The sequence below is a fragment of the Pygoscelis adeliae genome, unplaced genomic scaffold (assembly GCF_000699105.1).
Source record: "Pygoscelis adeliae isolate BGI_AS28 unplaced genomic scaffold, ASM69910v1 Scaffold189, whole genome shotgun sequence".
NCBI lineage: Eukaryota > Metazoa > Chordata > Aves > Sphenisciformes > Spheniscidae > Pygoscelis > Pygoscelis adeliae.
In genome coordinates, this window is record NW_008825543.1 from 1332755 (window position 1) to 1346794 (window position 14040).

Consider the following 14040-nt stretch of genomic DNA (forward strand, 5'->3'; position numbering starts at 1 on the left):
TTAACACATCTCTCTCCCTTTGTGTTTTTTCCCCTAATAGAGAAAAAGGCTTCTTGAAAAAATGGGAAAAAGATCAAGAGCAGCAATAAAAACATATTTGCAGGCGGACTGTTTTATGCCCCAAACCGTAATACAAGGTGTCAAGATTTGGCTGACATATTTTGCAGTGATCTTTCATTTATTTTCTGATACGGTGTTAAGCACGAGTCTGCCATCAGACCAATTCCCCAGACGACAGATATGGACTGGAAATTAAATTTCTCCTCTAACACAATATCGAAACAGGCCTAGGTGTCACACACTCACGATTTATTGTGAGCACGACCGCGTGGGAAGGCACTGCCTGATCACCTCTGAACATCTGCAATTATATAGTAGTCATCTCCAGCGTGAAAATGGTTTAAAGGTTCAATGCAATGAAATGCAAGAGCAGGCTGGAAAATCTATACCAGATCAGAGCTGCCTTTGTCCACGCCTGTGAAAGGCAGCTTTACCAGAACTGTGTAACAATGATTTCTGCTTTCACGCCTTCCCATTGCTGTTGATAATTTTCAAAGGTTTCTAAATAAAGCTAACTTTTAGGAAGCATGTCCTCCCCCTGTGATGTGCACTCAACCATTACAAGGTCTGTTTACGTAGTGACAGGACTTTGCATGGCAGTAAGTGACACTGGCGTGGCAAAGGGAGTCGCTGCGTGGCCCCGGCTGCTCTCATGGGCCTCCCAAAGCAGCACAAGGCAGCACACCAGGGAGGTGCCACCTGGGTAGAGGAGTATTCCTTGACAGGTACAGAATCTTTACAGATTGAATCCTCTCCAGGTGGGCTGATGTGACATGCTGGGAGGAGATCCCTATGCATTGCCTGGAAGTAGCTTCAATCCACATGGACGTATCCACTTCCCTCCCCACGGGAAGGGGAAACTGCTCCTTTCAGTCCTGTTTGGGGAAAAGCCCTAGAGCGATGCAACCTACTTACTGAATGAGTATGTAGTACAAGAGGGTGAAACACCAAGGTATGACAGACATGGTTTTAAAAGAAGCAGCCACAATGATTCAGCGTGTCAAACTGTGCCCACAATTAGCTACAGAACGATGCTGCCTTAGCACTGAGTCCTCCCCCTCTCCCTTCCACCTTTGTATCTTACCTTTATTTTAGTAGAGAGCCTGCTGCTTAAGACCTCACCTTTTTTGTCTGTGTATTCTGGCCACTTGCAAAATTAACATGTAAAATTATCCCGTCTCAGTGTGTTGATAGCGAGACGATGGTGGATGGCAGACAAGAGGCGAGTGGCACAGGATGCACCAACCTTTGTGCCCCAGCCCTGGGACGCCGGCTGGGAACGGGTTCACAACACTGCTGGCAGGGCTGTAGACGGCTCATTCACCACGCTGGGGTTTGGGTTATTTAACAAAACCTTTCAATTTAAATTATTGCAGCTGATCTATTGCAGGATTATTATACTAGTGTAAGTTCTACTCTTAACATCTCACCTCATTCTTAACAAAGAAACTCCATACTAATTAGAAAACAAAATTATACTTACTGTCCCTGCTGTATCGAGGATTTCAAGCATACACTGTTGACAGTCTACTTCCACTTGCTGGGGAAAAAAGGGAAGAGACAAATACAGTTAAAACTAAAAAGTCTGAAATGGGACAGGCAAGAGGAATATCAGCTTAATTTTTACTTCTGCTGCAAAGACCTCTATAAGCAAGCCAGTCACCTGCGCTCCCCCAAGGCTAAGAGAGGCACCGCTATTAGAGGATTAATTACGCCCCAAGCCAGGCATTTGGGTCAGTTCACTTATGCTCCAGGACTCTGTTGATTGTAAAGGCCTAAATGAGCAGCTCACTGTAAACATCTCAACTTAAGTGAGATAAAATCCACTCTTAAAAAATCAAAGGACCTTAAACTTCAATTTTTCTTTGCTGCTGGGGTAGAAGGGAGCAAGGAAGAAAAGAAAAAGCAAAATATTTAGTGATCCTCACAGTTAGTAGGCTTAGCAAGTCTTCCACTCACTGAGAAACGTCTCGGATCCAACGAGGGTAATTCCAGGAAAGTCAAATAAATTTAACAGCACAACTCATACCACAATTTACATTTAATTATCACAGGTACAAACGTTAAAACTTTTTGTTTGCTGTTTGGTGCCTTTAATTATGGTAACATTTATGCTAATCTGTAAAACAATGGGTTACTTGACATCAGCCGAGTGAAGAAAGCAGCTCTGTTGACAGAATTACGTAACACGACAGCATCAGGGATCCTGACAAGGACTTTTGCTCAGCAATTACAAGCCTGCATCCAAAACGGCTGTAAAGAATTTTATATGCCTTCAAACCAAGCAGAACGCATTTGAACTAAATGGCAAAGCAGCCATTCCCAAAAGAAAACAACAAAATGCAATTGCTATGCTACAGTAATAAAACCTACTGTGATGAATGGTGTATATACCCTCTCTAACAGATAGCATACACATCGCAAATATTGATCTCTATGTTTTGAAGTAATAATTATATGTCAAATTACAGCAAACAGATCTGAGTAACAGTCTGAACCTAGTTTGGTTGAGCTGTTCCTGTCCCCAGACATCAATCAGAAGCACTGGCAGGAGGACGGGCAGTACACTTGTCTGCCAACCACCATAGCTCATACCCCAGCACAAGTGGAAATTGGTGATGGTTCAGGAAAATACACCAGACTGATCTCTGGGCAGGTGTAGTAACCTCTAACGAAGAAACAGGCAAACGGTGGAGAGCTGCAGCCTCAAACCGCCTCAACCCGAGTCATCGGCTATTTAAAGTGAAAGCTCTTAGTAATAGAGGTTTAATCCTCCTGTTAAATAGAACTAAGTTAGGGAGTGCTTCAATTAACAGCAAAATTTGTCATTCCCTGATAATTCAGCTTTATAGTAGCAGATACAATTTGTCTGATGGCATTCGGAGGCCCTAAGCTAGTTTTCTTTGACTACAGAGTATTTACTATCTGCATGAAACTACTTCCAAGACTGATGCTTTTCTATGCATCGCTTTCTTGCTGCAGTTTTATGCAGCCATGACATTTTCTCAGAAAAGACCCTTTCTTGTTCTGGTAAGCTTTCGCTGCATTGTTAAAAAGAAGCAAGCTCTACGAGACTCGAAAGAAATAAAAATGATGTTGTTTTACCTTTCTGTATGAATCTTCTATTGTTGGGTCATATTTTTCAACAAAAATTCCCTGAACGAACTGTACAGTCTGGGGAGAAAGGAAAGAAGAAGAAAAAAAAAAATCAAGTGAACTTGAACACGACCAGTAACATTTACCGAGAAGCACTTTATGAAAAAGTAGTAACACAAAAACTACTCAACACTGCTGTTAAAATTCAATAGTGGGGAGCAGAGAAAAAGACATCTAAATTATCAATTTTTAAAAGTAAAATTTGCGTAGTTTCTGTTGTTTTAAGAATCACTTTATTCAAGCATGTTTTCTAGACTTTTTTGAAACGTAAGTTGTTTGCTTGCTTGCTTTTTCACAAAAGATGATATCCTCAAAAATGCCTTTACTTCAGTGCCTGCGACTTTAGAAGAATAAAAATCACCAAATATGGAAGACTTGAAATTTGATCAGAAGAACTGGCAATCTGTACACTGTGGAAAAGTTCATTGTGGAAAATTTCAATTCAAATCATATTAGAGTTACAGCGGAGCTACTCTGGATTACATGCCCAGAGCACAGACATATTTCAGAGCAGCAAGTTAAATCTGGAGCACCTCCAGATACTCAATTTGTATTAAACCATTAAAGAAGGAGACATCATTCATTTCAAAGAGGAAGTCTTTCTTCCTCTATATAATCATTCAAAGCAAATCTACTCTAAACATTTCCCATCGAGTTGTCATTCAGATGCGGCCCATCGCTGGACATCCAAGCTCTGTACATGGCATGCTTTGGCTCCTGTCAGTCCGCAGCTTTACCTGTCCTCTGCAAGGCAAACCTTGCTTTTCCTTTTCACCTCGCATCCCCATGCTCTTACCTACAATAATCTGCAACAACATAGTGATGCAGCACAGGACTGTCCGGAGGTTTGGTTGATGTTTGTAAAACAAGGTGGCGTGTGTTTGTAAAACTAAGCACCAAGAGCCCAGCACTTAATTTTGTCCCTTTAAAAAAATCAACAAACACACCTACTGTCTTTTGTCAACTGAACTTTCCACAAGTTTTTTAATACAAATGCTGCGAAGTCACTACCTGTTTTGAGAAGCCGTATTTTGTTTGGACAGAGATTGGCTGTCCAAAATCTTTGGCTGAGATTTTTCTGCAAGAGGGTTCACATTTGTCACACAAGTACTTGCAAACTTTCAGAGTGGCATACGCCAGATACACGCAGGATATCTCGCTGTACGCTGGAACCTGAGCAGTTCCTCATGGTTTGCTTTCTTTTAATATAAGAAGAAAAGGTTTCTAGTACTACCTCATTTAAAAATCATCCTGTATCACTAAATAAACCTATTTTACACTCTAACAATCAAAGCCTTTGCTCCTCCAATATTTCCTTGTCACCTCCAGTCTGCCTTTCACATAACAGACCTCAGTAAAATCATTATAATAAGATACCACTATTAACATGGATTACAGCATTATACCAGCAATGGAACCCGACAATAAGAACTGTAGATTACAGATTACATTTTTGGTTAGTAGCTGTGCTAAGAATCCTAAGAGAGTCCGAAGAAGGTTGCTATTTGCCAGGAGGCTAACATTGAAGCACTGAAGTCAGTCACATCTGTACCGTTCCATTCTGGGAACTGTGTTCGTGAACCAGCCTTCAATGCGAGCATCTGACAAACCACTCACGACATTTCATCTTTCTACTGTAACACTCACAGTCTTCTTTTATATCTGCAAATACACTACTGCTCTGAAAAAAAGTTAACTGAACCCATGTATTCTCTTCTCAAATTGTTTTATTTCTAATAAATCATTGTTCTAACTTTTGTTATCTCAACTGGTGCTTGTGTGGTCACATAGACACCAATTACATACAATCATAATTACAATTATATTCAACTTCATTCATAACCTATCTTAGTATGTAATATTCTTCATCTCTGATGTACTTTACTTTTATTGATTACAGGATGAAAGAGAGGCCAAGGGAGAAGATGCAGATCTGGGGTTATTTCTGGTTATGCATGGATCCAAGACTTTTATAACCTTCTATTAGTTTGGGGGTTGTGCGTCCCAACTTTGGTTTCCACTTTTATATAGGACTATGCACAACTGGATACTCTTGGTAATACCGCCTACCCACTGACACTCCAGAAGACTTCTACTCTCATTAGAAATGGGGAGAAAGCTACTGTACAGGAAACATTTATACAGAAGTTGGAAAATAACTGTGCCTTAATAACTGTGAAGGGTTTTCTGCTATCCTGTCATCATTACCAAAAGGCACAATCAGCATCATATTGGCACAAAAGAGTTAAAACAGTAAGAAGGATTTGCAGTGAAACAACACCATATTGTAATGAAAACACAGAACTGAAAAGGAACACCAGCCTCTTTGTTAAGACATTTCAGTTTATACAGCTCAAAGAAAGAAATTTTAAAGTGACCTCCATATTATTTTATATTCCACCTTGCAACCTCTCCTTGCTAATGCTTGTAAGTAGACAGTGATCTTGAAAGCTAAATATTATTCACTCTTCACTGCTAATTGGCACTTATTGCGTCCTCTTATAAACCTAATGGGTCAATGTTGCATATGAATTACAATATATGCTTACTTAGCACCTAGACTGTCAAAAAGAATTTAACTTTTGTTTACCGGACTAAGTATTTGCATTTCAGCCTTTAAAAAGGCCAGTGATGGATGCTGACTCAGACTGTACATCACAAATAAGGAAATTCGAGTATGTCAGATGCTGAATAATTTTTATGCACAGCATATTAATAAGCGCCCTATTTTACCTACTGAGTCTTTCAACATTACATAACAAAAGCAAGATAATCAAGGGGATGCTGGTGGAAAAAGTAATACAGTTTGCATAAGTTGCTGTGGAAGAATAGAGTGTTATCAAAAAAATTTTACACGTACATCTTGTAAAGATTAGGATGGGATCTCTGAAAGAGTACATCAAATTTGATACGTAATTGAATAATCTTTCCTCCTATTCATCTGCATTCTGCAGGTGATTTACCAAGATTATTAGCAGCCCATTTCAGCAGAATAAACAACGGTGCAAGAAGCAGCGTCTACGGCATGAACGGCTGGTCAGCTATTATCATCTTCTGTGAAAAGCAACACGGTGTAGTTCCTTGTTTTAGATAAGTTTACACTTGAGCAGTTCTTTGCCTTTCTTGTTGGAGCGAGCTGCTTGACTGATTTGTGATAAATAGGTGACAGAAATCTGTCTTACAATGCTTTACTATCAACTCTGCTATGTAAACCTCTTATTAGAAACAACACAAGTACTTAAGGAGTGCAAAGTGTCATCAGTCTGCTTATCCCTCTGCACTGCACGTGCTGGAGGCGACTTCTCATTCTGCCCCGTGTTTTCAGTCCAGGCTGCTCGTTCAGGTTCTATCCAGGATGGAAAACACACAGCCTTCAAGGTACGCAAGGCTGCAACTGTCGCTAATTCACTGCCATGCACGGCAAGACTTCATTCACTGTTCCAGTGTAGGTTAGGCTTTTAATACTTAGATACAGACATTCAGTCATTTTCAATATTACACCCATGCGGGAAGCAGAAATGAAATGCTAACTATTGTAACAGTGATTAATCGCCTGCTGCTTCTCCAAAAACATGACAAACATTCACAGGTATTTCAGCAGGGTAACAGCGGCTACACGTTAGAAGTAATAAATATACCCCAATGCATTTAATGAGCATTGTCTGCAGTAAGATAGGCCAATTTTGAAGTTTGTGTATCGGTTTCAGAACTGCTTCCCAAAACTCACCAAAGCGGACTTCCCCACACCTCCTGAACCAAGGACCACTAGCTTGTACTCACGCATGGTGTGGTCTGTTCAAACAGCAACGATCTGGAAAGCAGGAAAAAAGCCAACAGTTAAAGGCGTACCTGCACACACAGATTCATGACACTGTCTTCTGAAAGTAGCAACACGCTCCCCTTCTCCAAATACTCCCGAGAACAAAAATCTCTTTGGTAACAGCTATGATTTTTTCACCTGGGCACTCAAGTTTAGATGGCCACTCTGACAGCCCCCGTTTACATGAGATGCCCAAAGCCGGACCTGTGAGCCCGCCGGTGCCCAGAGAGGAAGAGGATGAATACGCCATGGTACAAACACAGCGCAGCCACACGCGCCCGCTCCCAGCTGCACTGGGTAGCACAAGCTCTCGCTGCCTGTCCTCTGCATTCTCAGCATTTTATAGCATAAAACAATGAGTATCGGACAAGAAAATTAGATCAGAAAGATGCAAATAGAGAGGTTTACTTCTCCCACCCACCCCCGGCAGGGAAAGATTTAGGTCAGTATTTTCTCTCTGGAAAAGGTCAGGCCTAACTTACGGCTGCCAAGGCAGAACCTCTCTGCTCGCCCAAGCAAGGACTCTGCCTTTTTATGGAAATCTTGCAACTCCCTCAACTTGCTACGCACCACCAGAAAACTTCTCATTCTCACCGAGATTCCCTGACAAATAAGGCAAATGACAAAGCTGGTGATAAACATTTTACACTATGTTTACGTTATAAGCCAGGCTGGGCTGTCCCTATCAACAGAGCTCAAGCAAACAATGACCTCAGCAGCTAATTATCTTCCCCCTCTTCCCCCAGCAAGATAGCGCTTTCTTCCCAAGTAAGGCTTCAGAAACACGAGCGCTATGAGGCTGGGCAAGCTGCATTTCAAACCAACGTTGCCACAGGATTTATGGGTTCACTGGCTACAGTTTGAGGATTGCTTCAAAAATAAAAATGTTTTCCAAGTAGTTTGATAGAGAAATGTATCACCTTGTCGACTACCATTAACAACAGTCTGCGAAGAACAGGGACCATATTTTTAGCTTTGCAACTGTGGACAACTCCCTGACAATCTGTGTCTTGAGTTTATATAATCATTAAATCGGGACAGGTTTTTTTCTATCATTTCAATTTCCAAGGGAAAGCTGTAAAACACAGAGTCAAGAGGAAACCCACGTGCTGCCGCACAACCATAGCCAGCCCCCGCTGGAGCTGCATCGGGACTGGCAGCTGAACACGTTACTGGAGACCTTGCCCCAAACATCCTATTTTTAACCCTCACCCCCCAACCATGGTATGTTTTATGGTCTAAATGTGACACAAGTACAGCCTTAAACAAAAATAAAAAAATCCCACGTGCAGCTGAAGAGGGGCATACAAATTCTGCAGCCGGTTTAGCATTTTTAAGTCAGAAGAACAAAAATAGAGGGCTCGCCTTCCCGCGCTGAGGCTCTCTGCAGTCACGTCGCCAAGCTGCCCTTCCCTCACCCAGGCCTTAGAGGGGGAATAAAGCTGAAGCTTGCAGCAGCAGCCCATAGTTTTAAGCACCTTGGGGTGGTTTTTCTTCAATTCTTGAAACCCGTATGTGCTGCAATTGCTTAACTTCATAGAAATTGTGAAACTAAGTCAAACTGAAAGGGATTTTCCAGAATGGTAACTTTGAATATCTGAAAGCAGAGCAAGCAATGTCTGTGAACTCTAGTACGTTGACAACATTTTTGGTTAAAACTCTGGCAGCTGTAAGCTCTTCTGCTTGAAAATTTCCCTGAGAAGTAACATTCACTTCCTTTCTTTCAAGAATCATGATTTTGGATGGGAAGGACAGGGGAATTCCCATTAGCAATGATTTTCCCCTTGATAATCCTTAGAAATTAAAGTGTGATGCATTTTTTGTAAAGTATAAATGCAACTTATTGATCCAGTTTATCTTCATCTTCCTACAGTTCCACAGTCTGTTCCACACAAGAAAACCCGGAAAGCAATCAAGCTAAGGGTTAAATTTAGCTGTGAACTCTTTCACTTCTTATTTATAGTAAAAATACTTGTGGGAAAGTTTCAGCTGGGAGCAGTACAAGACTAACTTCTCATTTCTTCTCCACAGTATTTGCAGATTATTTTTTTTTTCAGGTGCAACAGGAAACCAAGATCCTGAAACGCATGAGCCTTGTTACTGTAAACCCCACACGCCTTAATTATCTTGTAGCTCTTTCACAAGTATGTTAATGTTATCTGTTTATTCAACATGAATAGAGTGCTCAAGAAATTACTATGCTGCATCCTAGCCAACTTTTCATTTGGCAACTGTTTATGCCCACCTAAATACAGTTAGACACAGTAGCATTCATTTCCATCCAGAGCTCTGTGTAGTGGGATTGCATGCTGTGAAGCAACGGCTACGTTTCAAAATGGAATGAAATTATGGGTGTTAAGTGTTCCTTTTGATTCAAGAAAAGAATATGATCACGAAGGAGCGTAAAAAAATAACTTTTAGTGTTAGTACAAATGTTGTGAAACTGGTCTCATTGGTTCTGAATGCCGTGGTGCAAAAACAAAGCAAAAGCTGAGCCTGTCTCCTTGCTCGTGCTCCCTTTTCCCATACACACACAGCCACCTAGCTACGGCAGGACAACCATGGGGCACAGAGCACATTTCATACCAACCCTCACTGCCCTGAGCAGCAGGCTCCCTCCTCCCTGCTGTATCAGACTCTCCGACCTACCCAGCACCTGTACAGCCACTTTAAATACAGAGTAATAAATTAGTAGGGTTCAGATTTCACCTATAATAATGAACAAACTTTGCTTCTACACTGCGAAACACCTGACAACTCAGGATTAATCCCTTCTTTTCCTTATTCTTTGAGCATCTCTTTTCTGCTGCTACTGTCACCAACGCTGCCTGGGAAGTGACAGAAACAGATATTCAGCTGTTCGCAGCATGAGCTCCAAACTGCCCAGCTCTTTCCTGGAGGAAGAGTGAAGGGCCCTACCCTGTGAACAGCCAGAGAGGTGAAGAAAAGATATGGGATATTTGTTTTCATATACAAAAATGAAAGGCAGTGCAGGCGGGATGGCAGAAGGATCTCTGAGAGGGACCAGCAGATGAAGCTGTAACCCGAAACGTGGCTCCGAGCGCCCGCTCACCTGCACCTTTATTCGGCCAAGCACTCACGCACTCTCTTAACTGCACGAATCATCTTTCACCCTGTTGCAACCGAGTGGCTGAATCAGGGTACAAAGAAGCAAAACTTTCAGGGTATTTCCCAACCAGCAGAAGCAGCCAGGCAGAGGCTGCAGGGAGGGTGGCGTGGGGAGAACGGCCGAGGCCCTTCAGGAGATAAACCTGACACAAAAATTAGCCGCTCCTGTTACAAAAGTTTCACCAACTCATTAAGAAGTTTATAATTTGGGTGGTGGGGAGAGAGAAGCATAACAAATAAGGTAAGCGAACACAGCACTGAAAGAGAGTAGGTGCAAGAACTTCACATTAACCTGAAATGTGATGTGCACCCTGTGAAATGCAAATGCCCGAGTACAGATTTATTCACCCGAAGAAGGCAGTTTGCATTCATTAGTTTCTCCCTCCTTCTCCAGACACTGATGGAGCTACAAGGAACAGGAGGTGCAGATATACCGCTCAGTATGAGGAAGACAGTGCTAAGAGCACGTGGTCTGACGGTTTTGCATAACTTGATGAAACGTTGGCCGTAACTGATGACACTACCTCCATTAACTAAGACGATAACCAAAGACTTAAAAATTAAAGCAGACACATTCTTGACTCAGCCTTCAAAAGAAAAACTGTGGACTGTAATCATAGATTTGTATTTTGTACAACAGCAGAGGACATTGGGAAAGACAGAACACACAACTTCAGGGTTTCTTTTCCCCACTACAGGAAACAAGATTCAGGCAACTTTTTATTTTAAACAATGCATTATACACTTACCAATTCTCAAACTTCCCCAACTGCCAATGTTTTCACAGTTCTCAATATATTGCAAATGAAATTGTTAACATTAAAAAACTCTTACCTTGGCATAAAAGATCTCTCATCAGTGTTAGCAGCCCTACTGAAGGTTTTTCCAGGCTTCCTACAATGGACTAAAGGGAAAAAAAAAAAAAAAATCATTTTTTCAAATGACAGTGTATGCAAGCATCAAATCTTCTCTTTATGGTTTCAAACCAAAACATGCCTGTTATAAAATTTGCTCTTTGCTTTATCGATGAAGCTCAACACAATTTCTGAATACTCAAATCAAATTACCTTAAAAACAAGAACTCCAGCACAATTTAACTTTGCCTCTAGGACGGTGAAAGATTGGGGGGGGGGGGCGGGGGGGGGGGAAAGGTGGGGCACCATGGCAAAACACAATTTCTACTTGACTGTGTCATTAAAAAACGCTTTACAAACTGGACTTGCAGTTAAGGTAAACCATAGGAAGACAACACGAAATTGCAGTATCTTAGGTGAAAAAGTAAAAATCAAGCTCACAACTGTAAAGTTCATATTTCTGTTTAACACAGGGCTGTACTGGCTTTTGGAAGCGAGAAGTAAAACTTGTCCCTGTGCTGTGCGGTGTCAGCTCAGCCATCCAGTCTTTCACGTCCAGTGATGAAGCTTCAGTCTGAAAACAGAGTAACCACGGCTGACGAGTCTCGTTTTCCGAAAGCCACAGCACACCCACCGCCCTGCTCCAGGCGGGCCGGGCCAGACGCAGCTGAGCTACGAAGCTGAAACGCTCCTACACCTCCGGCCCTGGCACAGGCGGCAGAAGAGCTGCAGCAGTGCAGGACCGTGCTCCCGCTTGGTCCTCCTCTCCCCTCCCATCATCTCAGGCAAGGGCTGCTCACCCTGCTGCCTCGTTGGCTTGAGATTTCATTTAGGAGCACAGGCTACTGGCAGGTTTGGGGGGAGGTGGGGGGATCGGGTTGGGGGGTGTTCCCCCCCCCTTTTTTTTTTTTAAATGACCCTTTTTTTTTTAATGAAAATTTCAAGTTCCTGATTTTTGTCTACCAGACTTGATAGCAATAAAATACAGTCTGCAGACATGGAAAGAAAAGATTGCCATCACAGGGAGAAGTACTTCTCTCTTCTTATGCACTATTTTCAAATCATTATCTAAATAGCTTGTCTGTTGTTTTCTTTACATCAATTTTTACTGGATTTATGCGAAGTTGCCACTTCTGTCCACAATCCCCTGTACCTGTTATTTGATGGCTGCATTTGCAAAAAGTTCACACGCACTTCCAAAGTCTCAATTTTTCTCTTTCCTCTGGCAACGCCTTCTGCCTCGATACCATGGATTTCATCCCCAAATATATATTGATGGCTATCCTCCCTCGGTTTCTGACCATTCATTGTCCAGCTAACCCAGGAGCGGGAATTTTAATGAACAGTTCAATGACCAGCTCCTATTGAAAGTCAACAGGATCCAGGCTCCCACATCCCTTCTTCCAACTTACTTGAAACTCCCTCCCCACCGCCTTCGCATCTGTAGCACACCGTGCCTGCACCGGCGTGGGAAAGCATTACCCCAGAAACGCGGGGAAATGTGTTTCTGAAGAACAAGCTACAGATAACAGATCAGCAGAGATATTTAAAAACTGAGTCAGTACTAAATGAGTCAGAAGGCCACGGCTGGACTGAGAGGCGAGGGGGAGGCAGGGCAGAGGGGGAGGCATCTGCTCCTCCGCAGCTCCCACTTGCTGCAGCGAAGGCGCTCAGGCAGGTGCTGGCGTTACGTGGCAGCTGAAGCGGGGCTGGAAACACCACCGAGGGCACTGGCCGGGTTTCCACTGCGCTCTGAGCACACGTCCAACAGGTAGGTTTAAACAGGCACGGCCACTTTTTAACAGATTAACAGACTCCAGCCATTCTGACTAACTGGATTCATCAAACCCTCACCTGAAAGCCAGCTGCTACGGTTCTCCAAGCGCTCAGGAGCTTCCTGCGCTCTCTCCAGGCTCTTTACTACTCTCCCCCAGTTTGCTTTTCCCACAACAAAAAGACAACTTTCTCCTGCAGGAGAGATGGGCGCTGCTTAAGTCAAATCACCATGTTCCCGTTAGACTTTTTCTCCCTAATATGGTCTACACAAAACTTCACTGACAAAAGACAAACTGGGGTCAGCCTAACCCTGCTTGAGGTTGTATCAAGTTTGCAATGTATTTTAAGAGATGAAAACATAGTACTTTCTGCTATCAAGAATGCAGGAAAAAGCCGGCTACGTTTAAAGCAGCCCAGTGACCCTGAGTGATCACGAAGTGTAGAAACCATCACTTAACCGCTCGCAATCGGCATTGCCGTGGTAAAATCCAGTGACTGTTCCATCACCTACAAAGTAAAATTATTTTAGGGAATCCGTTAGGTTTCTTTCTTGTAAGAAACATACAGTGCCTGTGCAACCATGTCGCACCTCTGCAGCCAAGCAGCATGATCTTGGCAGCACACCTCTGCAGGGAGGCTGCACCGCACGCCAGCACCAGGTGCAGCATCACCGCACGCAGGAAACAGAAGCATGAGGCACTGATGCTATCAGGGTCCCTCTGAAACGAATCCGGCATCCTGTCCCATACCTTTCCAGCCCGCACACAAGCCCTGCCGTGCCTCTGCCCCCGCTTCCTCCTCCGGCCACCTGGGCAGCCCCATGCTGCAGCGGGACAGGCGTCCTCCCAGCCCTGCCCCTGCCCGGGCAGCACAGACGTCACGTGTGTGACACTACTTGAAGAGCATCTACAAGCCGTGAAAAAAGAAAAGGGTGGAGGGGACAGCACGGAGGTGCACCTAGACAGGGGATGCAGCATCTCGTCGGTCCTTGACAGCAGGACAAGTCCCAGTGCCACCATCGCCCTGCCCCAGTAACCCTGCTGGCTCCTTGTCCACCTGTTTTAAAAGATTGTAATACTTGCAGTATCACAATCCTTTGTTCGGTAAGACTAAACTTCAGCAGCAGTGATACTTCAAACTAATCACACCCATGGCTACACCCTGCTGCTGTGACAGGCGAAGGGTCCTCTGCCCTCAGCCTTTTATAGGTTCAGCACCAGCTACACCAAAGTCTCTATTCACTAC

The 14040-nt window shown here is 43.3% G+C and overlaps 1 protein-coding gene across 1 annotated transcript in view; it reads right to left on the bottom strand.

Annotated features, from left to right (window-relative positions):
* RAP1A (RAP1A, member of RAS oncogene family) overlaps positions 1 to 14040 on the bottom strand; it is a 41383-nt gene that overhangs the window by 12825 nt on the left and 14518 nt on the right. The window contains 4 exon segments of the mRNA XM_009331942.1: positions 1544 to 1600; positions 3166 to 3234; positions 6944 to 7027; positions 11000 to 11069. Coding sequence (XP_009330217.1) covers positions 1544 to 1600; positions 3166 to 3234; positions 6944 to 7000 — 183 coding nt within the window. The 5' untranslated portion in view covers positions 7001 to 7027; positions 11000 to 11069.